At 37.0% G+C, this 24,328-nt stretch overlaps 1 protein-coding gene across 1 annotated transcript in view; it reads left to right on the forward strand.

Moving 5' to 3' along the window:
- The window catches only part of REL (REL proto-oncogene, NF-kB subunit), a 51,055-nt gene that overhangs the window by 22,341 nt on the left and 4,386 nt on the right, over positions 1 to 24,328 (forward strand). The window contains exons 2-7 of the mRNA XM_063441406.1: positions 4,913 to 4,948; positions 5,821 to 5,963; positions 6,941 to 7,089; positions 8,741 to 8,832; positions 21,614 to 21,754; positions 23,851 to 23,955. Coding sequence (XP_063297476.1) covers positions 4,913 to 4,948; positions 5,821 to 5,963; positions 6,941 to 7,089; positions 8,741 to 8,832; positions 21,614 to 21,754; positions 23,851 to 23,955 — 666 coding nt within the window. The remainder of the gene's footprint in view (positions 1 to 4,912; positions 4,949 to 5,820; positions 5,964 to 6,940; positions 7,090 to 8,740; positions 8,833 to 21,613; positions 21,755 to 23,850; positions 23,956 to 24,328) is intronic.

Here is a 24,328-nt window from a genome sequence, read left to right on the forward strand (position 1 = left end):
GTCCCAGAGATAATGTATTACTGTTGAGGTTGCACACACATACTTGCCAAGTGTCCTTATATAGGAAGGACAGTCCCTATATTTGGCCCAAATCCATCTGTCCCTCTTTTCTATCCTAATACTGTATCCCTCTTTTCTAGGAGCTTCATCATATTGTTGCTGTGTCTGAGTGTAAAACAGAGCTCCACAGCAACAATGCTTTTAGTAAGGTGTCTTCAAACTACAATACGTGTTTAGCAATCAGTCTGTGTAAATAAGACACATTGTTCTTGCTCTAAGTTATATTTTAATTTTAAAAAAATTGTTATTTAGTAAGTCACCTAAAACCGCTCTGAATGGCTCCGACCTTGGCCACACTGACACTCCTAAAATTAGAGTGTCACTCTTTGTCCATTTGATATGTTGGGAGGTATGCACACATGGAAGGCTGCGAGAGTGAAACAGAATTTGCAGAGTTTCCAAATAGAAGCTGCTCCTATATAAATAGAGAAGAGGAAGTGTATAAATGTACAGAGACTGGAATATACCAAAAGCAGATTTTTTTTTAAAAAGCCAACTAAACACTGTCTCATTCTCATTACATCATGGCTGCTTTCCTAGTCTAGAAACCTGTAAAGGAAATGTAATGCAGATATTTTACCAAATAAGTTGTGTCATAAAAAAAGCGTGTCTATCCAGCAGTTTTGAACTTAATCTCTTTGGAACCCAACCCATCAGGCCATTTTCTTTGGAGGTTCCTAACCAGTCAAAATATAATAAACTGCCATTTTATTTTAAATCCCAAGAAGCATTTGCTTTTAAAATAACCTTTTTTTTCACACTGATCTGCTAAAACATCAGATCATTCATTTAAAGGAACATGCAGTGCACTGTAGTGGTTATGGTGCTTGGAGTGCCATGGAGCCCACCCAATGTAGACAATCTCAGGCAATGAGCTGACCCGGCACAGAAGGTTTTAGTTCAGTAGAGCTAATGGAAGCTCCAAGCAGGAGCTTGTGGTTTTCTATAGAGGATGTGACCGGCGCTTGATGTTCCCTAAGTAAGAAGTCAAACTGTTTGCAAACGGGTTGACTGCTTATGTTGGGGGAGAGTGGTTCCAAGGGCACTCCTGGCGGTATAACTACTGCTGTATGCCATAGTGGTTATGGTGTTTTGAGTACTCCGTTAATATTGCTATTTCAATTTTCAGTAATTAAAACCCCTAGAGTTTTTATTCATCTGCATCAACCAGACCTCATGATCCTTGTTGATCTGTCTGGTTGGGCAAGTTATAAAGAATTGAAAAAAACAAACAAACAATATTTGGCTCTGACTTTACTACAATTACATCCAATTAACATGAATTGGCCCAGTAGGCCCTGTAGTGTATTGAATTGAAGAACTAAGATCATGTGGTTAAGTGATACAAAAGAACTGTTTGCTTAATACAATTTATTTCCCTCATTCTCACTTTGACTTCCTTTTTTTTTTTTCTCCACCCACTCCCTGTAATGCCATTTTTTGTTAAGCAGCAAAATAAATACAAACACGAGGTTCATTTTAAATTCATAGACCTTCTGATTACAACATGAAGGTGTTTGGGGAAAACAAATTTAGCAAAAAAAGTCTCTGGCTGTCAGAGCACCATATAAAATGTATTCCACACCGTCTCAGCACTGGAATATAAAATCTAATGTCTGCCATTAGGCAGGGAGGTTTTTTTTTGTAACCTGGCCTGGAATCTTTCTTCAGCGATAGATTACTTTGGGCTTTTCAGCAGTCATGGTCTGCAGTTCACGGTGGAGCCAGTGAACCATGATCCCCATAACTCTCAGTCAGACTCTGGAGGCCGATGAGCCTCAAATACAGTTGTTAAATATATTAAATCCAGCAGTTTATAAAATGAAATTTGATAAAAAAAAAAAATATGATGTGTGCCACTAAACGTATGCAAAGTACTAGTTATTGTGAAGGTAAACAGCTCATTGAAAAAGAAGAAACTGAATCGTACTATGCTTATGACAAGTTTTCCACTTCCTGTACACACAAACAGGGGGAACTGTATAGCTCTCCGCAACTCACGCCTCTAACACTTTCCACTGAGCACGAGGCTTCTCCTGCAACTTAATAGTTAATACTTTGTAACCTGATTATTGACATTGGAAAATGGTCACATTACAAGTTGGACTGCATTCCTTTCCAGCTGTTCCAGTAAACAGATAAAGAAACACTATAATGTCAGAAACACAAACATGTATCCCTGACACTATATTGCTAAAATAACAATTTAGGTCACCCTTAGATAGCAGTAAAAAGGTGATTTTACTCACCTTTTCTCCCACGCCGTGTCGGTCTCTCTGCGGCTGGCTGTTCTGATGATCTCAGACAATCCAATGCTTTCCCATAAGAAAAACGCTGTGCTGCTCCAATCAGAATCTCTGCAGTGAAATGAATTGAATCAAAGCATATCTATGGGGAGCGTGCAGTGTCTCCATACAGAGTGGAGAGGCACTGAACGCCACTGAACGCCAGTGCTGCACACTGTGCAGCACTGGACTAGGAAGCACCTCTACTGGCTGTCTGAGTGACTGCCATTAGAGATGTTACTAGGCAGCATTGTGAGCATTGACTTTTCTCTGAAAATGCAGGGTTTACAGTGCTCAGCCTGTAGGGGCAGACTCTAGAGTCTAGACCAGGGATAGGCAACCTTAGGCACTGCAGATGTTTTGGACTACACCTCCTATAATGTTTTACCAATATTATGGTTGTAAGGAGATGTAGTACACAACATCTGCCTATCCCTGGTCTAGACATTAAGCTGTAGTGGCTCTGGTGACTATAGTGTCCCTTTAAGCATACTGGCTTATATCCAGTTACTGGCAAAATACAAAGTAAATTTACACTCAATATTTTTTTGAAACTTTGCATGATTTATTGAGGGGTTTATTCACTAAACAACAAATTGTTGTGAATTCAAAATTAAATTGCAATTTTCAGACAGCCAAGTTGTTACTACATGGGGCAGCCATATTTTCTTTGGTCAGATTATCTAACTAAACCAACTGTGCGCAAAGCCAAGTGGTGGAGTGCACTCACACATTTTGATTAAATGCACAAGCGCTGAGGATCTCAAAAATATATACACACAAATATATATATATATATATATATATATATATTCCTTTTAATATATCTCCCTCCCCCAAATGCAAGCAGCTACTTTTAAAGGGGAAACATGAGGTCACAGTTTTGTTTTTTAATAGTAAATAGACATACCGTACATTATATTTATCAAATATAAAGTATGAAAAATAAAATAAAATTTATAAACCTAGACTGCTGTATTTACATCCAGCTTAGCTCCTGTCAATCACTTTCAATAAGCTCCACCCTTTGCTCCTAGCAGTCAGCATAGCTGGAGGAGAGTAAACAGAAATAATGCAATGTGTGACTTGATTCTGCCTTGGTTGTGCCTAGACTGAACTGGATTGTTAGAGAACAGAGGATCACATGACAAAGAAGTGCCCACAGCTTATAGAATATGATTAATGGTTTTATTCAGTGGCGTAATTTCTGGAGAAATTATGGCCAGCCTTAAAGGCTTCTTTTGTTTGACGCTATAGGCCACGTAGGTAACCAGCCTTTCAAATCACCACGTGATAATGACAAAACTAATTTCTTTTTTGATTGCTTCCCTGACATATATTTACATCATCACAGGCCTTAGGTATGTCACAAATGTGCCCTGAGCAGGATTTATTCTGCTTTTTAAACAATATAAGGGCAGGGATTTATCGGTGTTTAGTCGGGTTGGGGAGTGGGAGGGGAAAAAGGTTCTTGTCAGCCTAGTGCGTACACCGGGCTGACCGTATACTTAATGCTGCCTGAGGAAACACAGTAGAGAAGTCCAGGCACTCTTAGGATACAAAGAGGCAAATTTATTGAACCCACTGCAACGTTTCGACCTAAACGGTCTTTGTCAAGCTTGACAAAGACCGTTTAGGTCAAAATGTTGCAGTGGGTTGAATAAATTTGCCTTTTTGTATCCTGGGAGTGCCTGGACTTCTCTTCTATGTTTCCTCATCATGTATTTAGTTCCTGGTACTGGGACTGGTCTGGTGCACTGGTCTAGTATCACTAGGCTGTAATGTAAACACTGCATTTTCTCTAAAAATACAGTGTTTACTTCAAAAAGCATGAGGGGAATGATTACACTCACCAGAACAAATACAATAAGCTGTAATTGTTCCTGCAACTGTATTGGCCATTTCAATAAAAGTTGATGTTTAATTGGTTTCTTAGGTCCAACTCATTTGTATTTCCCTTAATTGGAAGAGTACATTTATTTCTTTTACAGCACGTTATGCCCCTTGAGAGGGACCTATGATGACTCCCCATGCTGAAAGATATTGTGATCTGCTTTTAAAGAAATATATAAACTGTTGAGAGGTATGCAAATCCGCATTGCCTCCCATTAAGTAAGACCTGCCAAATAGAAGTTTCACTTTCTCTCGAAACGTGACCCAACATTAAACTAGTCTAATTCAAAAATTCTAAAATAATGTTAAAAAAAGTGCATGCTTCAGCAAATTTGTTGTCATTTAAGATCTAAAGGCTGCACATTATGATCACACTTCCTGAATCAGTAAGTCTCACTGATATGGGTTAAAGTAAAAGACGATTCAGTATTTTTCTGGTCTAACAGAATTTTGGAATGACACCTTTCCAGGATCCGCTCCCATGATAAATGGAACAAAAACAGCCTATAATTCTAACACAACTGTATTAAATATTACTGCAATACTATTATTTCACCACTTACTATACTAATATTGTATTTTGTTTCATCAAATTTAGAATACACTACTACTATCTCTGATATGTAAAATATCTTGTGTCCACACCACAAAATTAATCTTTTTTTTCCCAACAGTGCAAAGTCTTGGACGCTTTCAGAACACTCTTCATGGTAAGTTGACTAGAGTATACTCTAAAAATAAATTAACTAAACTGTAATCACTGGAAGTTGGGCATTGATATTAGTTAAGGCTAATACAATATTGTGTTTCCTGACTGTTAGATTATCAATTCCTCAGAACCAAATAAAATTATGACTAACGGGAATATTGAATAAAAATGAATCCAAAGAATAATCCAAAGAATAATCGGATGGCTTACCCCCCCTCCCCCCCCCCCCCCACACACACACACACATTTATTGTAACTTGATTTAAACCCTGGATGCATATAAGTTTCTCATGATTACCTTCTGCAGTCAAGAGATGTAGCATACTTAATGATCTTACTTAGAGGAGGGGGCATACTTAAATGATCTTACTTAGGGGAGTTCATTATTACTATATTTTATAAAGCTTTAACTTCCAGATCAAATATTTTGAGTTGAAATTTGCAAATCCTTTGTCAGTCTTCACGATTCCCAATGTATAATTACTAGAACATATTTATCTGCTGTCTTTGAGGCTACACAAATAAGCATAGCAGTACTTGAACAATGTATTTATAAATTCAAGCAAAGCTAGCAACATGGATTCCATTGAGAATTAAATACCCCATTCATTAAAATCATACAATCAGCAGAAGAAGAAGAAAAAAAAAAAGATATCGAGGATTCATATTTGTGTCAACCATGACATGCTAAAAAGGGGGGAGAAATAAGTACATAAAACAGTAAAAAAAAATAAGATGATTAGTTTTTTCTTCACATATCATATGTCTGATAAATTCTGAGGTCAGATTGTATGATATCTGAATCTGCTCCAACAGATCTCCATGTTTAATTAATATTTATTTTTTTTTCACTATAACTTTTTTTCTTTTTAGCTGCACATGAACCGTACATAGAAATATTTGAACAGCCCCGTCAGAGAGGAATGAGATTTAGGTACAAATGTGAAGGTCGCTCAGCAGGGAGCATTCTTGGGGAACACAGCACAGAAAATAACCGAGTATACCCATCCATACAGGTAAGTTTGCAGGGGAACATCAAAAGGACTGAAGAAAGAAACCAAACTCTTTCAAGATCATGTCAAATGTTTTATTTAACAATTTTATAATGCCTATAGCACTTCAACAGGAATCATTTTCACTAACATTCCAATTTTTAGAAATGATTGTCTGAAGTGTTCTTAAAATTAGATCTTGTGCAGGTTATGAAACATAAGATGAAAAAAGAATTTGCAACTAACCTTGATTTCTAGTGGTGTCACACAATGCAACGGTGCTATCCCTTTAGCATTTCATATCTTATTTTAGATACAACTCACATCTGCATTAAACGTGGACCACCCTTCCAGTTTTGGAAAAAATCTCGCTCATCATATGGTACTCTGTGCAGAAGATGCTAAATTGCCATTTTTAAAAGTGTAGGAAGTGTTGGCCTTTCTGTTCAGAACACCAACTCAATATATGTGGGTTGGGTACAGGCTCTCTACAAATGTCAGATTGTAATGTTCCCCCTGCAGTGGTTCACATAGGAAGATGTCTGTAGGTAGCCAGCTTAACAGGTGGGATGTTCTAATGCATTTTTTCAACCTCTCCCTACCCCCCTTCATTTTTAAGATTGTATTTCTCCATTGTGGAGTCAGTATGTATGTCTAAACCACCTAAAATGTGTAGGACGAAACACAGCCTTGGACCACCTGCTGATGATACAAAACACCCATAATTCTTTGCCAGCCAGCAAAACGTTAGCTATTTTACATGATAAAACTAATATTTCAGAAACTTTGATTCCACTCATTGTTTTGCAGTTACCAGTAGAATATATTTATATATAGATATATATATTTATTTTTTATTATTTTTTTTCATTTTTTTAAAATATATTTTAGTTTTTACTTAAAAGTTGTAAATCTTGCAGATGCATCAAAGCGGTATTTTAATGTTGCGTTTTACAAATTCGTTTATTTTATTGATCTGGTTGTGCTGCTTATATTTGCAGATTATGAATTACATTGGTAAAGGAAAAGTGAGAGTCACTCTGGTTACAAAGAATGACCCTTACAGACCACATCCCCATGATCTCGTTGGGAAAGACTGTCGAGATGGCTATTATGAAATAGAATTTGGTTCGGATCGTAAAGTTTTATGGTAAGTTAAATTGTCAAACTTGTAAAAAAAAAAAAAAAAGGTTGGAACTAATATTAAATAACTAGGTCATATTGCTCAAACAATTCTTTGGAATACTAATTGGTTTCAAACTTGCGTAACTATTTGCAGGATTCTGCTTTTCAGAATTATTTAAATTTTTGCATTATTGTACGCTGGCATTTGATATTATTAACTGCATGTGCGCATCATCACCAGTGAAATAGCTGTTAGGAATCTTGATAAAGGACCTTGACTTAATGAGACCTTTAACATTGAGAGGGTTCAACTTTATGATACATAGTAAAGGGCTACTCTGACCATGAAAAAATACTAAAACTCGATGTAGTGACATGAGGAGTACCCTGGCGTCATCACCCTGTAATGGGGCAAACCGTTTTACACCAGTTTTCCCTCTTGCATGGTCCCACCAGATCTGAACTGTAGGTGGATTTTTTAAACATATGGCTTATGTTATGTAGGGCACTATGAATACATCAAATCACTGCAGAGGTCATGGTGCTTGGAGTAACCGTTAAGTCCTTAAATCATTTTAACATTTCCCGAAACTTCCCTTGAATTCACAAGATATTGACCTACTCACAAAAAGACATTGTGCATTTGCATAAGCAAATTGCTATGTGCAATGACTGTCAGAAAGTCATCTTCCTATTGCTCCTTGAAACTGATATCTTTGTACAATTGTGCAACTTTCTTATCACTCGCCATTAACTTCAGAAAGGAGGGGGCACGAGGAATTTGCTTGTTGCTCAGTTTTATATTTTGACACTAACATGTTTTCTTTCCATATTTTTGTTAATGTTACTATTTTTGTTTGTACTATTTTTAGTTTGTAGTTCTGAAAAATTGATGTCTACAACTACTATGCACGAACATGATATTTGTCAGCTTGTCTATTTACTGCAATAGAATTAAAACTGTGTGATCTATTGATCGAAGCTGCACTTTTCTAGCAGTTGCTATACACTCAGAATAATTGTAATTATCATTAGTATTTGCATTAAATTTAACCATTTTTCAAATGTGCCATACTTGGGAAATATTTAACTTTTACATTCTGCAGCAGCTAAATAATATAAAGTAATGATTACCTTTTTAACTTTTCCTTGACAGGGTGAATTATCAGGAATGTAAAGTGAATTTAGGTCGAAATAGCCCATCTAGTCTATTATGGCTCAAAAGTTGAAATTCACTTTAGATTCACATCACTTCGTGCTTTAGTAAACAAGTGCTACACAGTTGTGACTTTCTAACAATGGCGTTTAATATCACTAAAGTAGGTGTAGCCACTTTGCTTTTTCAGCAGGCACGTACTGAGTTAGCTTCAACTAGTTCACAAGTTCCCTGATCTTTTTTATTCAGAGAGTTTACACTGCGTGATTGCAGCATGTGACAAACTAGTTCCTCCTTTAAAAACAGCTTTACAAGCGCAGTTACGTGAGATGAGATTAAATGATTTACAAGGTAATAACAATCTAGATAGTGAAGCTTTAGGATAGCAATGATCTTTTTTTTTTTTTTTTTTGGTTGGTTGTTTTCTTTGATGAAACCAACCCTATTTTTTATTGTAGTTGCCCACTAAATGCCACATATGTTTAAAATAACACATTGTAACGTTGTAGTTATTGTCTAGTTTTCAGAACCTGGGTATTCAATGCGTTCGGAGAAAAGAAGTGAGAGAAGCCATCCATTCGAGAATTATTCGCAAAATTAATCCATTTGCTGGTAAGTTATACTTTTGTATTTTAATATATAACTTTTAGATGCTTTTCACGATTAATATTAACAAGTTAACAAGCATAGCATTTTTAATTTAAGGGACACTATCGCCACCAAAACATCTTTAGCTTAATAAAGCAGTTTTTGTGTATGGGTCATGCCTCTGCAGACTCACTGCTCAATTCTTTGCCATTTCTGTTCATACAGCCTTAGACACACCTCCCCTGGCTGTGACTGACACAGCCTGCATGAAAACAACAAAGTTTAATTTTCAATCACATGTAACTTACTTTAAAGTTTGCATCTGCTGTTCTGTAAGTTGAACTTTAAATGCATACAGAAGGCTCCTGTAGGGTCTAGCAAGCTATTGACAGAGCAGGAAATAAGTAATTCTAAATTAACCCCTTAATGACACAACTTCTGGAATAAAAGGGAATCATGACGGAATATATCCGTCGTCTGTCCTTAAGGGGTTAAACATAAGTTGCAATAAAGGTGTAAAAGGTGTAAACTTTAGGTGACTCTTTACAGGAAGTGTTTAGGAAGGCTGTGTAAGTCATATGTAGGGAGGTGTGACTAGGGCTGTATAAACAAAGTAAGACTGCAGGGGCATGTTCTATACACCAAAACTACTTCATTAAGCTAAAGTTGCTTTTCAGAACACTGTAAAGCTTTTCGTCCACTGATTCAAGTGTTCTTGGCTAACTAAATTGCATTACATGGGTAATTGCATCCCCTCCCCCAATTATAACTAGTGTAAATATTTTATTGGCAAGTTCGATAAATATAAACCAACAAGGGTATGTGAGCGCTCCAAATAAAATATGACCACTAGAAATTATACTCCAAAGCAGCAGCTGTTGAATAAATAAAAATGTAAATATACACAAAGTATTTATTTAAACATATATAAACAATAAAATAAATCAAACGTGGATACAATAAAAAAAAGTTATGTTACCACAAAAATATGTCCAGACCAGAGTTCAAAGATACACAGTATGGGGCCCCCAACACTAATATTGATTGTGTATCAAAATAAGAAACCAAAGGACTGTGCACATCAAAATGAAAAAATGTAGAACATTGAAAAATGAACATCAGACCCCAAACACATATATCGTTCCTGGGGGAGGGAGCTCTTAAACCCGCCAGACAACTAGGTTAAGGTAGAGGGTGCCGCTGTGAATAATCTCCCAGAGTTGAAAACCTAGGGAGTAAGTCAGAGCAACTTACCCTATTCACCTGACCTTCGTGTAAGGTAAGGGGAGCACGCCAACTCCCTACCGCGAGATAGGATGTGTAGGTCCGAATACAACAGCTGCCGAAAATCACTCCCGGACCATAAATGAAGCCGGGTTGAAAATCAGAGGAGACGGAAAGCAGATCGTCTACGCATTTCGTCCCCTTTGGAGGACTTTCTCAAGACAAAAAACCTTGAACAACTTTTTTATTGTATCCACGTTTGATTTATTTCATTGTTTATATATGTTTAAATAAATACTTTGTGTATATTTACATTTTTATTTAATCAACAGCTGCTGCTTTGGAGTATAATTTCTAGTGGTCATATTTTATTTGGAGTGCTCACATACCCTTGTTGGTTTATATTTTATTTAGTTGTTTAGTCGCTCCTCTGTATGTGACGCAGCCCGTTTTATTATTTCATTTTTCTTTCTTGCACAGAGTTATTGTGTACTCCAATTCAGTTTCTTTTGATGTTTATTGTATTGGTGAAAGTTCGATAAATATACATTGATTACCCAACATAATACGTTTCAAATATTATTGCAAAGGTCATTTTCCAGGGGTGCATGGAGTCCTTTCTATTCAGTTTAAGTGTTGTCTGTTTATATTTTCTTAGCATTCATTTGTATATACTGTATATATGTTGTTGTTTTTTTATCTTTTGGCGTTTTGTTGGCTAACCTGAGCTGAACTCTTTCCTTTTGCTAGCTCATCTTAATGTTAAACAGCTGTCATATTCAGATCAAACACAATGCATATATAGGTAGGGTCTTTTGGGGGGGACTTGGATGGTGATAGAAACTGAGGAACAAATCAGAGAAGTGTGCATGGATTGTGTTAAAGAGGGAATTAGTGAGCTGACATAAAATGGAAGAATGTGGCGATATGGCATGAAAGGGGAGGGTGTGTAGGAATTGCATAAAAGCTGAGGATGTAGGGGATGAAATTAAAGGGGAAAGTGTGGGAAGATGGTATGGAAGGAGAGAGTATTTGGTAGGGGAGAGAGTAGGAGGCAGTATAAACCTGTAAGGTGTGTAAGACAACTTGAGGGTGTGAGAAAAGGGAAAAAGTGGGTAGAGTGTGGGTGAGGATGTGACAGAAGTCTTGTGTGATGTCAGTGTGAGAAAATTGTGTATGTGTGTGAGTGAGTATGATATCTGCATATCAAAATAGGGGACTTCACAAATGGCTAAAGAAACTACTAGTTTTAATATGTTATTGTTCACATGAACTGTAGTCTGGAAACCGTACAATAAAAGCTTCAATCAAACAACTTCCTGTTTGTTCTAAACCAACAAAAGGCATTTAGTACCATGCATAATGTTCTCCTAAATAAAGGTTTGAAGTGACTTTTTTTTTTTTTAAATTCTTTATTTGTGGAATTTTTTTAAGGAGTTTACACACAACAAGGTAATAAACTATTTCAGCAATATAGCAAAAAGCAAAAAAACACAAATGCTTTCACTACTTTTACTTACTTACTTTCACTGTTTGTTGTTTTAAATCAACAATGTAACTTAAATTAACTCTCTAAATGTAAGGTTCTGAATCATTGTAACCTTATTACAATTTTTGTCCAATCTGCAGTTATACATGCCCTACTTTATATTGGGGGCGACAAGTTCCTGTCTGTCGGCTGTGGACCTACCACTTCCATGATGCTTTGCCAGTCAAAGAAAGAACTTATAAAAAAGGAAATATATAAAAAAAACTGGTGCAGCTAAAATTACCCAAGTGTAGTGACACCTATTACACTTAAAAAATGTGAATAAAATGAAGGAAAATAAAGGTAATAAGCGCTCACAGAAAGAAATCAGTGTTACCTTCTATATATACAATTGTATTTGAATAATCAGATTTTTCTGGTAATCTATAGACAAATAAATATAACAGACATAGTGTAATCTGTATATATAGTATAAGTGATGGAAAACGATTTTACATCAAACTCACAATTTCCAGAGCTTTTTAAAAGTTAGCTCTAAACTTATAAAGCGTATTGTCTCCTCCTTGAGACATATAATGAGGATACGTCAGATGGGTCCTCAAGAACTTGAAGCCGATGGAATTTCATCAGACTCCAAAATAAATATAAAATGAATTTATTTCGACAAATAAAAATGTATAAATATACAGTAAAAAAATAGCACAACGCGTTTCAACCACAAGAGGTCTTTCTTAAGTGCGTCTGATTCAATAATGGGCTTTAACTTCCATTTACATGTCAGTGATAACAAGGTACAAAATCAAATCATTATTTACACATGTATATACATTCCCACCCACTCCCATATATGGTCATAGCCGGAAGTGTCACGCCAAACACAAAATGGCTTCAGTGAAGTGAAGTGAAGCCATTTTGTGTTTGGCGTGACACTTCCGGCTATGACCATATATGGGAGTGGGTGGGAATGTATATACATGTGTAAATAATGATTTAATTTTGTACCTTGTTATCACTGACATGTAAATGGAAGTTAAAGCCCATTATTGAATCAGATGCACTTAAGAAAGACCTCTTATGGTTGAAACGCGTTGTGCTATTTTTTTACTGTATATTTATACATTTTTATTTGTCGAAATAAATTCATTTTATATTTATTTTGGAGTCTGATGAAATTCCATCGGCTTCAAGTTCTTGAGGACCCATCTGACGTATCCTCATTATATGTCTCAAGGAGGAGACAATACGCTTTATAAGTTTAGAGCTAACTTTTAAAAAGCTCTGGAAATTGTGAGTTTGATGTAAAATCTTTTTCCATCACTTATACTATATATACAGATTACACTATGTCTGTTATATTTATTTGTCTATAGATTACCAGAAAAATCTGATTATTCGAATACAATTGTATATATAGAAGGTAACACTGATTTCTTTCTGTGAGCGCTTATTACCTTTATCTTCCTTCAAAGAAAGAACATAGACTGGCAGTGTATGTGCGTAGTGCCCTTTAAGACTTTGGTGACACATTCTAATCCATGATCATATAGAACTTGAGAACTTGAAACAGAAAGAAGTAATTCACTGTCATTAATCTGCTATCATTAAAGGATTACTATAGGGTTAGAAACACAAACATGTATTCCTGACCTTTTAGTGTTAATCCCACCATATGGGTGGCTTGCTGCCCCCTTAGCCACCCTATAAAAGTATAAAACTCACCTTATTTCCAGCGCCACCCCCTTTGTGACATCATCGAAATGGCTGATTTTGAGCCAATCCAAAGCATTGGATTGGCTAAAATCGTCACAGGGTGGGGGGTGGAGGGGGCGGTGGGGGCAAATGCTGGTTTGGCCAATCAGGACCTCCTCATAGAGATGCCCTGAATCAATGCATCTCTATGAGGACATTTTTGGTATTAATATTATCCCGGCCTTATGGTATATGGTATTAATATTATCCTGGCCTTATTGTATATGGTATTAATATTATCCTGGCCTTATGGTATATGGTATTAATATTATCCTGGCCATATGGTATATGGTATTAATATTATCACGGCCTTATGGTATATGGTATTAATATTATCCTGGCCATATGGTATATGTTACTAATATTATCCTGGCCTTATGGTATATGGTATATGGTATGAATAGTATCCTGGCCATATGGTATATGGTATTAATATTATCCTGGCCTTATGGTATAATGTATATGGTATGAATATTATCCTGGCCATATGGTATATGGTATTAATATTATCCTGGCCTTATGGTATATTGTATATGGTATGAATATTATCCTGGCAATATGGTATTTGGCATTAATATTATCCTGGCCTTATGGTATATGGTATTAATATTATCCTGGCCATATGGTATATGGTATTAATATTATCCTGGCCTTATTTTATATGGTATATGGTATGAATATTATCCTGGCCATATGGTATATGGTATTAATATTATCCTGGCCTTATGATAAATGGTATTAATATTATCCTCGCCATATGGTATATGATATTAATATTATCCCGGCTTTATGGTATATGATATTAATATTATCTTTGTATTAAAAGCAGCCAATTGGAAAATGCGCATTCACAAGCTGTGATTGTTGTCATGACAATAAACTGCAGCTCTGCATTTAGGGTCCAAACATCATTTGTTGATTTTTACAAACTTAAATGTATTGCTTTGTACTATAAGTAACTATGGGGTATTTGACTGGACGCAGTATAAATACTGTGAACAGGGCTGGATTTAGATGAAAAGAGGCCCTAAGCTATTCCACTTATGAGGCCCTTTTACCTCCCATTTTTAAGTTTGTAAATTACATTAGAGACAATAAAATACATCATTACTGTGATATATATCAATATGTTAAATGAAACATGTTGTGATTGGTACTAACCTTTATAAAAAATGTGGCACGGATAATAAATTTAAAAAAAATTGAGATGAGGAGGGGGTGGGGGGGTGATTGTGAGAGGGAGGGGGGTGATGAGGAGAGGGGGGGTGATTGTGAGGGGGGGTGATTGTGAGAGGGAGGGGATGATGAGGAGAGGGGGGTGATTGTGAGAGGGAGGGGGGTGATGAGGAGAGGGGAGATGATTGTGATGGGGGGGTGTTTGTGAGAGGGAGGGGGTGAAGAGGAGAGGGAGGGGGATTGTAAGAGGGAGGGGGTGATGAGGAGAGGGGGGTGATTGTGAGAGGGAGGGGGTGATGAGGAGAGGGGGGTGATTGTAAGAGGGAGGGGGGTGATTGTGAGAGGGGTGATGAGGAGGGGGGGTGATTGTGAGAGGGGGGGTGATTGTAAGAGGTGGGGGGGTGATGAGGAGAGGGAGGGGGTAATGAGGAGAGGGGTGGTGATTGTGAGAGGGAGGGGGTGATGAGGAGAGGGGGGTGACTAAAAAAATTACCTTAAATCCATGGTGATCCAGTGGGGGCTGCCTAGTGGTCCGGTGGGGTCCCTGGTGGTCTGGTGGGCAGTGCACGCGAGATCCATGGTCTGCAGCTCTGCACATTGTGGAGCTGCAGACCGCTGGTCTCGGCGATCGCGGCAGGAGGGGCATTGCAGTCTGCCCCGGGCACCCCCCTAGTAAGTGGCACCCGGCGCGGACCGCCCCCTTCTTAGTACGCCACTGGTCATATCAAATGCGTAGAATTTCGGTTCAGTGTTTTAGTGTTCACTGTTTCTAGAATAGTGTAATTTTAATTTTGCAAACAATTTGAATGTAGGCCCCTATTGATCTTGAGGCCCTATGCTGAAGCCTAGTTAGCCTATAGGAAAATCCGGCCCTGACTGTGAAGTGTTGGAAGTTGCATTATTTAATACTGTATTATGGTGTGCATTGATATCTGTGGGTATAGTCATTAGGGTGGAAGTGCACACAGACCCACGGGATGGCAAACTAACATTGTGGTTGTCTTTTCCAATAATACTTAACCAGCTGAAAATGAAATGTTATTCACAAACATCTTTAGTATCAAGACAGGCCACTACTAATGTAGGTGATCAAAGGCTAAAACACACTACTGAGAGACAGCATGGGCAGCTGGGCAGGTGTGAGCATGTATGGATTCATCAGGTGACTGTAGTGTAGACGGTCTTGGAGGGCATTATTTTGAGTCATTAAATAAGTGATAATTGCACCGTGGTGTGATTCACCTACAGCACCACATGTTGTCACAAACTAATTGCTACGACATTAAGCTTGACATTGTATCACATAGAGTCACAAAATTGATGCAATGTGCATTCACCATGCACTGCGTAGGGTTAATTTGCAAATACTGTCAAGAATATATTTTTAGTCCTAAAAAGAACCGAGGCAGAATGCATTTGTTTTCATAGTGCCTTTTCTATTTATAAGGAAGTGAAAATGTTTGGTTTGCAAGCCAACTAAAAAGTGCAAAATAATTTAAAAAACAAAAAGACAATCCGTGTTAACCTGTTCGGTGTCATATAATATGAGCCTGGCTCATTGCCATTCGTGCAAATGTCTTAATATTTACCACTTTTCCCATTGATTAACTATTCTATAATAATTTACTGAATTCCATTCACTAACTTTAGTTAATGTGAAATGAGGAAGTAGCGTATGTCTGCCTCTTTTCTCCTGATAGTACTTACTTCCTGCTTTTAATGCTCTAACTAAACCATATGCAGAGTAATTAACTAAAGTGTGAATTATCAGAAATTCAAAGGAATTTTACATTTTAGGTCAAAATAGCCAATTTTGAAAATATGATATTTTTTTCCTGTAAGGCAATTGTAGCCTTAAATTTGAAATCAATATGAATTCCCTTTTTTCAAACTTTAGTCATAATGTAGTAAACGATTCTGATAGCAACTCTTATAACACACCACGGCCATCATATAATGTGGTTTAACACTCTTTATATAGGCATATGACCTTGGATCAGGTAGACATTTGGCTGTTGTTTAACTTTGTCTCCTATATTACTTTATCATTTACCATACCTTCCAAGTGTCCCTATTTATGAGGAACAGTCCCTATTTTGAGTCCTCTGTCCTCTTTTCTACCATAATGTCGCTCTTTTCTTTGAGCTCTATATTGTTGCTGTGTATATCAGAGCTCCACAGTAATAATACTCACAGTAATGTGTCTTTAAAGTACAAGAAATGTATTTAGAAATCAGTCTGTGCAAATCAGGTACTTTTTTCCTTTTCTAAATTACATTTTAGTTTTATGCATTTTCATTAGGAAGTCACCTACAATTTCTCAGAACAGCCCTGCCCCTCACCACACCCCCACTCACATCCCAGAAATGAAAGCGTCCTTTTGTGTCCATTTGAAATGTTGGGAGGTGTATAGCTTAAAACTGGCAATGCATCATGGGATTTGTAGTCTAGCATGACAGCTGGTGACTGGCAGTTACGTTTCACAAGACCTAAGAATATAGCAGACCTAGAGACCTCTCTAAGCTGAATCATAGTACGCACTACCCGAGATCACAAGCCACCACAACTAGTCATTTCCTTGCCATTCTAGCACTAACACAGTAAAATGCCAAAATTGAGAGAAACAAAAAAAACAACACCAAGTGGCTGTTTTGTTCCACTGAACCTTGGAAAATTTTATTCATTCATTACAATTTGATGTCATTTATGGTTTAAGACCAACTTTAAAAGCTGCTCACAGCCCCATTCACAAAACTGCTGTAATAAGTTTATTTAACAGTTCAACTAGTCTAGTCTAAACAACATATCCCATAAGCCATTGCTGGAAAGGCATTTATAGGATAAGAGTAGACCCAGTGGAACAGAGGGAGAAGCTCCTGATTTATTGAGCTTCTTTCTAATCTCGGTAGGGTTCACATTCAGCATGTCACAGAGGAAAGTAATGCCTAAATTTGCCTAATCAACAAATTAAAGGAATAGTCCAAACACCAAAAGCACCATAGTGCACTGTAGTGGTTATGGTGCCAGGAGTTTGTGGCACCCAGCTTTGTAAGTAGTCGAACAGTTTTAGCATTGTTCGACTTCTTACATGGGGTCTGCCAGGTGCTGCTCCCTGCTTTCACTACTACTGATGCAGTAGACCAAAGCTCCTAATCAGGACTTTCCCTTAGCTATCCTGAGATAAGCTAGCGCATTGGCTGAGAGCGTCAGCTTACGGCTCACTTTCAGAATTCGTGGCGGCACAGAGATTCCAGGTAAGAAATCAAACCATTCGGTTGATGACTAACAGTGGAGGCACGCCAGCGCACTCCTGGCACCATTACCACTGAAGCTTGGAATGGCCCTTTAATGTTGAATCTTAGTGAAAAAAAAATTATTTAAATAATGCAAGAGATTGTTTGAATTGTGTTTTAGTGTATTGCACTCATTTTAATTTCAGTAGCTGGCTGAACATGGTGGGAAATATTTTGGACCCACACATTTAATTAGGGGAATTGCGTATGAAGTTTTGAAAGCTTTTTGTCTCTGCAATACTGAAAAATTATCAAAAAAAATATCTCTTAACTGATGCAGAAGATGTGAACGAGGCATGTTGTTTTTCTTTTTTGTGTTCATTTCTCATTGCTGCCTTTGATGTAGTGATGCGGGGGCATGTGCTTACGTGCAATGTGGTGTACCTGATGGGGCAAAGCCCTTTGTACTTTTTTCCATCATTCTTCTTTATCTTAACCTTCAAAGGGTTGCTTCAGTGTTTTCTCCCATTTTTTTTTTTATGTTTTATTTTTCACAAAACCGATTCACCCTTTTCCCGAAACATAGGACATTGGTTTGCATATGCTTGAAACTTAGAAGGGCACTGTTTCATTTGAAAAGATGTAGCTGAGACTTTTGCTACAGTCTTATCTTTTAATGGAAACATTATACATCATATATTACCTTTACCATTTTTTTTCAGTTACTTAGTGTGTATACGTAGCTTTTAAGGTTAACATAATCTTTATTAAACAAACATGACTCTTTGGATTTAATTTATTTATCCCTAATTGATTCGTCAGCCTAGATAGATGACTACTAAAATGTATTGCCTCTAGAATCAATACGTAAAGATATTCTACAGCGCTACGGAGTCTGATGGCGCTATATAAATAATAAAATAATAATAATAATATTCGTCTTGAGGCCTAACAGTGACTCAATCCGTACCAGCCTTCTTCACATATGTTTTTGCTGTGGATCCAAAAGAAGGCAAAAAACCTAGTCTGAAGTGCTTCCAATTTTGCAACAAACTAGGAAAAAATTCCTTCTTGACCCCAAAATAGCAGTCAGATGTCTCCTTGGATATGTAATGTATAGCAGGGTAAGATTAACCAAAATGTAATTTGTGTTCAAGGACCCTGATTACTATTAATGTTTGTGTACTCAAACATTCCCTGCCCCCCCCCCCAAAAAAAACAGTTTTAGGAATGTTGATAGGACAATAAAATGGTCTCTTAAGTCATTATTGCTCAAAAAGCAGGGTCTCGTTCTATGAGCAGAGCTAAGTACGACTAGACAGAACCTTTGAGGTTTCTGCTGGTAGCAATGTACCATTGCCCTTTCTCAGATCAGCCTTATAGGAAGAGGTTTATATTAAACGAGTATATAAACCTGTGGTAATAACCAAGGTAGAGGGTTTCAATTAATTTCTTTGAGTTACCTTCACTTAAAGCATTTCTAGCATCCAAATATTGTGTTATCATACTAACATTGAGTAGATTACTTTCATAGTATGGAGGGAGCAGGGGCAGAGAGGGAAGGGGAAGTAAATGGAGGTGCAGTGAGCTAAAATATAAGCCACACTATTTTAAGCCAATGGAAACGGCCTTCGTCACCTTGGTGTTGACTGTGGAGTTGCCCCCAAGTTTGTTTCTCTGCTCTGCTAGCACAACAAACTACACAGTACGACTTAAAAGTGGATAAACACAAAATAATATTGTATGCTAAATTGCAATTAATTTGTAGAAAAGGTTTTGTCAAGTCCTCACACATATTTTTTTTACAAATCCTTTTAGAAGTAGGCCATTAATTAAAAACAAGTATGGAAGGAGGGATCTTCTTAAAAAGTGCAGATGTTTATCATTTTAAATTTCCTTTCTGTGCCATTGGGGTAAACAAAGAGCCTGCAAAAATGTATTTATTTTCAAAGTTGTAGACGTTAAGGTTGAGAAGTAAATAGTAAAATTCAAATTACATTTGGACCTTTTGATTACATTTTGGACTTTTACTACCTTTTGATTACATTGAAAGTACAAATATTATATTGTGTGTGGGCAGCATTTTATGTAATACTTCGCCTTTAAGTAGTAGGTGTAGAGGAAATGACTGATGACATACTACGGTACAGTGACCTTGTCGCCAACACTCCATTCAGAATGATTAGTTGGGTGGATTGTGAACGTGAATGTTAATCCTGCAGTAGCTAACATATGTGAGGGAGGCACGGCAAGTGGGCTGTCGAGCCAGCCACAGATACATCACCTGCACACGCAGTAATAGTTAAAGCATGCTATTCAAAACCACACTTCCTACTTCATTCATGCAGGGTTACGAGGCAAATGACTCTTCTGTTAAAATATACTCGCGTCAGCCTCATTCACCAACTACTGTCTACAAAACAGCATATTCTAGGTCGTTGAGTAAAATATTGATTAATGCCAAACCCCTGAAATGTTGATTATGCCACCTAGGAACAAACATGTATATAGTTTTATACTTGTTTTAGTAAATGAGTTGAATGCATACATAGAAACAGTTTGCCCTGCTTACATGATTTTTAAGTCCATGGATAGATGGATAAAAAGATAGAATTATCCCTTTTTATATGTAAATCCACTGATGGATGGACAGAGGGACAAATTAAAAAAAAAAGGTTTGCCCTTTTTATACACCAGTGAATAATGGATAGATAGATGGATGGATGGATTTTGCCCTGTTCATGCACTATTCCACAGACAGATGTTCAAAACCTTTTATTGTGCTAGACAAGGGGTAGGCAACCTTTGGCACTCCAGATGCTGTGGACTACATCTCCCATAATTCTCTAACAGCCATAATGCTGGCAAAGTGTTAGGGTAGAGATAGTCCACAACATCCAAAGTGTTGAAATTTGCATACCCCTGTGCTTGACCATGTGAAGTATGTTGCAGTGTCCTTGAGTTTATAGACCATATATCAAGGGATTCACTTAGCATCAATGTCATGAATTGTGTAGAGAACATGAAATTCTGACACTATAGACTGTATATTCCATTTGCTTCCCTAAAACTTTTCGTTATATCAGCAGCTATCCATGTGCCATGGCACATGTGGGTGGCTATTTTACCAGATATTGGTGCCAAGTTCAATTATTAATATTAGATAAGCTAGAAGACCTAGTCCTAAACACAGAATTGTGAATTCAAATTCCATTCATTGATGCCTTCCTTAGTGAAAATTATGGTTCCAAAATTTCACTGGATCATATACAACTTTCAAAACTCTAATAAACACAGCGCGTCACCTATGTTAGTGTATTTTCTTGTTCTGTTTGTGAGACTCTACGAAAAAAGTTCATTTAAATGCTACACTATATTTATTACTATTGACAGTGTTACTTCGTTTTAGAAGTTGTGTGTTGTCTTGTTTGAGATTTTGTGTCTATGTAGACCAGTAGTTCCCATTCCAGCCTTTGTGTACAACCAATGTTCCAGATTTTGTGAGTATCCCCAAGGGAACATAAGGGGGAAAATTCCTAAATCTTTGACTATTGGTGTGACGTGCAAACCAGCCACTCATCTAGACACCTGTTTCCATTTTTGTAGAATGAATTTATATGACCCATACTAGCGCACACTCCTACACTATATAAGGCATGGTGACTCCCCTAATTATATCTGATATGTCACTATAAGGCATTTTTCAAGCTACCCAAGGGACCATCTACAATATTTCACTCAGGTTGTTTTTCTCAAATGAATTACTCAGATTTGCTCTCCTTCTCCCTGTTTTTCACAGTATTAACAAAGAAAATGAGTATGGAAAAAAAATAAGATTTGCCAATATATTGTATTTTTGATGGTTTAGTATGTTGGTACATTAGCACTATGTAGAAGGATTTCAGTTTTAATATAATTTTATTTCTTTGTGCAGTGCGAGATGAGCAGTTACTCAACATTGAAGATTATGACCTGAATGTTGTTCGATTGTGCTTCCAAGTCTTCCTTCCTGATGAACATGGGAATTATACGAGAGCCTTAATGCCAATTGTCTCAAACCCAATATATGATAATCGTAAGCCATCACCTTATTTCCTTTACTAAATAAATAAAAATGTAATTCTACAAATAATAATTAAAAAAAAAAAAAAAGGTATAGTACATGTAGTGTAAATGTATTCCAAAATCAAGCAGGAAAGAGTGAGAAAATAAAATTAAATGTTATAAAATAAAATTAAATGTTATGAAATAAAATTAAAAAAGTTATCACTTATATGCTATATAGTGTTATTAAAGGGAACATATAGCTCCAAAATGAACAATCGTCTTTTCAAGACAATGGGTACCCTTCTGTCCAACCCCTTTGGTTTTAAAAATTAAAATAAACTAATGATTACTTGTTTCCAGTGCCAGGAGGCCCACTTCACCTTCAAAGACTTCTGCATGCCTGATGAAGTCTTCCACGATCTGCTCCAGCCCAATGCTTCTCCTCATAGAGAAGCAATGGATTGGAAATAGACATGCGCAGCCAAACGTCACACTCCTGCAATCGAATTCAGCTATTAGCAGCATTTGATTCCAGGACTGAGTTGCACTCAGTTCTGGAGGAGGAAAGGATTCTATCGGCCGTCAAGCAGAGATGAAATGACACAACCACTGCCCCCAGACAACTTAATTGATATGAAGTGGTCTGAGTGACTGTAACAGTCCTTTAAAATGATAGATGTTTAGAGACACACATCGATTTGCTTTAGATTGGAGCATTTTGAAAAGGATTCCTTAAGTTTCTAAGAATACACTCCAGGCACCATAACCAATACAGCTTGTTCTAGTGGTTAGGGTGCTAGGAGGCTCTTGCTGCAGTCCCTCCAGTTGTATCAAACTGTTGTGAAGCTGTTTCACAAAATAACAGAGGATTACTGATAATCCAAAATTGACCCACGTGGCTGGCTATATCATAAATAGTTAAGTAATTTTAACTAACAGAGTTATTCATCAAAGTGAGAATTCAAAGTGAATTTCAACTTTAAGGCCAAAGTAGTTGAGCTGGAAGCATTACTGACCTAGAGAATGTTTTCAATTCAGCTATTTTTACCTTGGATTTAAAAAATCACTTTGAGTTTATACTTTGATAAATAACCCTTTGAGTTTCACCTCATTATCCATCCAAATGGTAAAGGTGCTGCATTGATCTGATCATGTCATATACTCTATACTATCCTATACTCCCAGTCCTAACAGCTTCTTGTTGCATGTGGTCTGGTTATTCGCCATAAAAATTGTCAGAAATTATCAAAACTTGGCCCAACTGGATTGTAGCTTCCAGTCCAGCTACTTGGCCTTAAATGTGAAATTCACTTTGCAAACTTGTGTGTCAACCCAAAGCACTCTTATGTCATAAAAACACTTGTAGAGTTATTCACTAAAGTGAGAATTCAAAGTGAATTTAAAATTTAAGGTAAAAGTAGCTGAAAGGCAAAGATTTAGCTCTGCTTCCATTGTGGCTTCCTTGGCCATAAATGTTAAATTTGCTTTGAATCCTGACTTTAGTAAATAATTTTGTTGGCGCTATATACTAAGGAAATCTACATTTTCTCATTGTGCCATTGCAAGCGAAGTCCTCTGGTTTTTGTAATTCAACCTGAAAATGAACATTAAAACAAACAAACATCTCTGCGTGAAGATATGAGTTTGAACAGTGCATTTAAAAATAAAATGAAACGGCGCACTGTTTTTTTTAAAAACAAAAAGAACAAAAAAAAAAGAGGACTTAGAATAGAGTGGTTACAGCTCAGCGGATCTTTCTGTGGGTGTCCTGAAACAGGTTTCGTGCTTTGCATGTGATATAAATACAATTTAAACTATCTCCAACCACATTAATGAATCACAGTTTAAAGTGACAACAATGTTTCCTTCATCATCCTCTAAGAGTGAAACATTGCAATTGTCTACCTGCAGGCTCTTTCGTTTATTCTAAATGGCCTCTATCTTCTGTTATTTCATCTCAATGGCTACTGTAAGTGCATCAATTGCATGACATTAAATGAAATGCTTTTACTGAAAACATTTTTTTTTTCTATGTCAGCCAATTGGCTCATTGTTTTGGGTTTTTTAGTAGTAGCAGTGAATGTGTTATAACTTAAAATGATGACTTGGTTTACTATGTCGTAGGTGCTCCTAACACAGCCGAGCTGAGGATCTGCCGTGTGAACAAGACTTCTGGAAGTGTCAGGGGAGATGATGAAATATTCCTTCTTTGTGACAAGGTTCAGAAAGGTGCTTATTTTTTAAATCTGAACTTAAAAGGTGCATTATATCCCGTTTAGTTGAGAGGCTCAGGCACAAAAACTTATTAGAGTGGTTCTGTTCCAATTTCCGGTGGAGGGGTACAAAGTACCATTTACTCTTGCATACAGCCAGCAGCCTCACATAGCAATCAAGAATTCGGGTTCCTCATAGGTAACCAATATCTGCCTGTATTCAAAGGGCAATGATGGCTAAACTTGACACTACTGATGATTGGATGAGAATCATGGGAACTGTAGGGCACGAGCACCTCCTGTGCCAAGGCTAGCCATCTTTTTCCTACAATGATCTATCCTCACCTTAACTCAGAATGTTTGTGAAAAATACACAGTCCAATGTCACA

Source organism: Pelobates fuscus, chromosome 2 (genome assembly GCF_036172605.1).
Source record: "Pelobates fuscus isolate aPelFus1 chromosome 2, aPelFus1.pri, whole genome shotgun sequence".
Classification (NCBI taxonomy): Eukaryota; Metazoa; Chordata; class Amphibia; order Anura; family Pelobatidae; genus Pelobates; species Pelobates fuscus.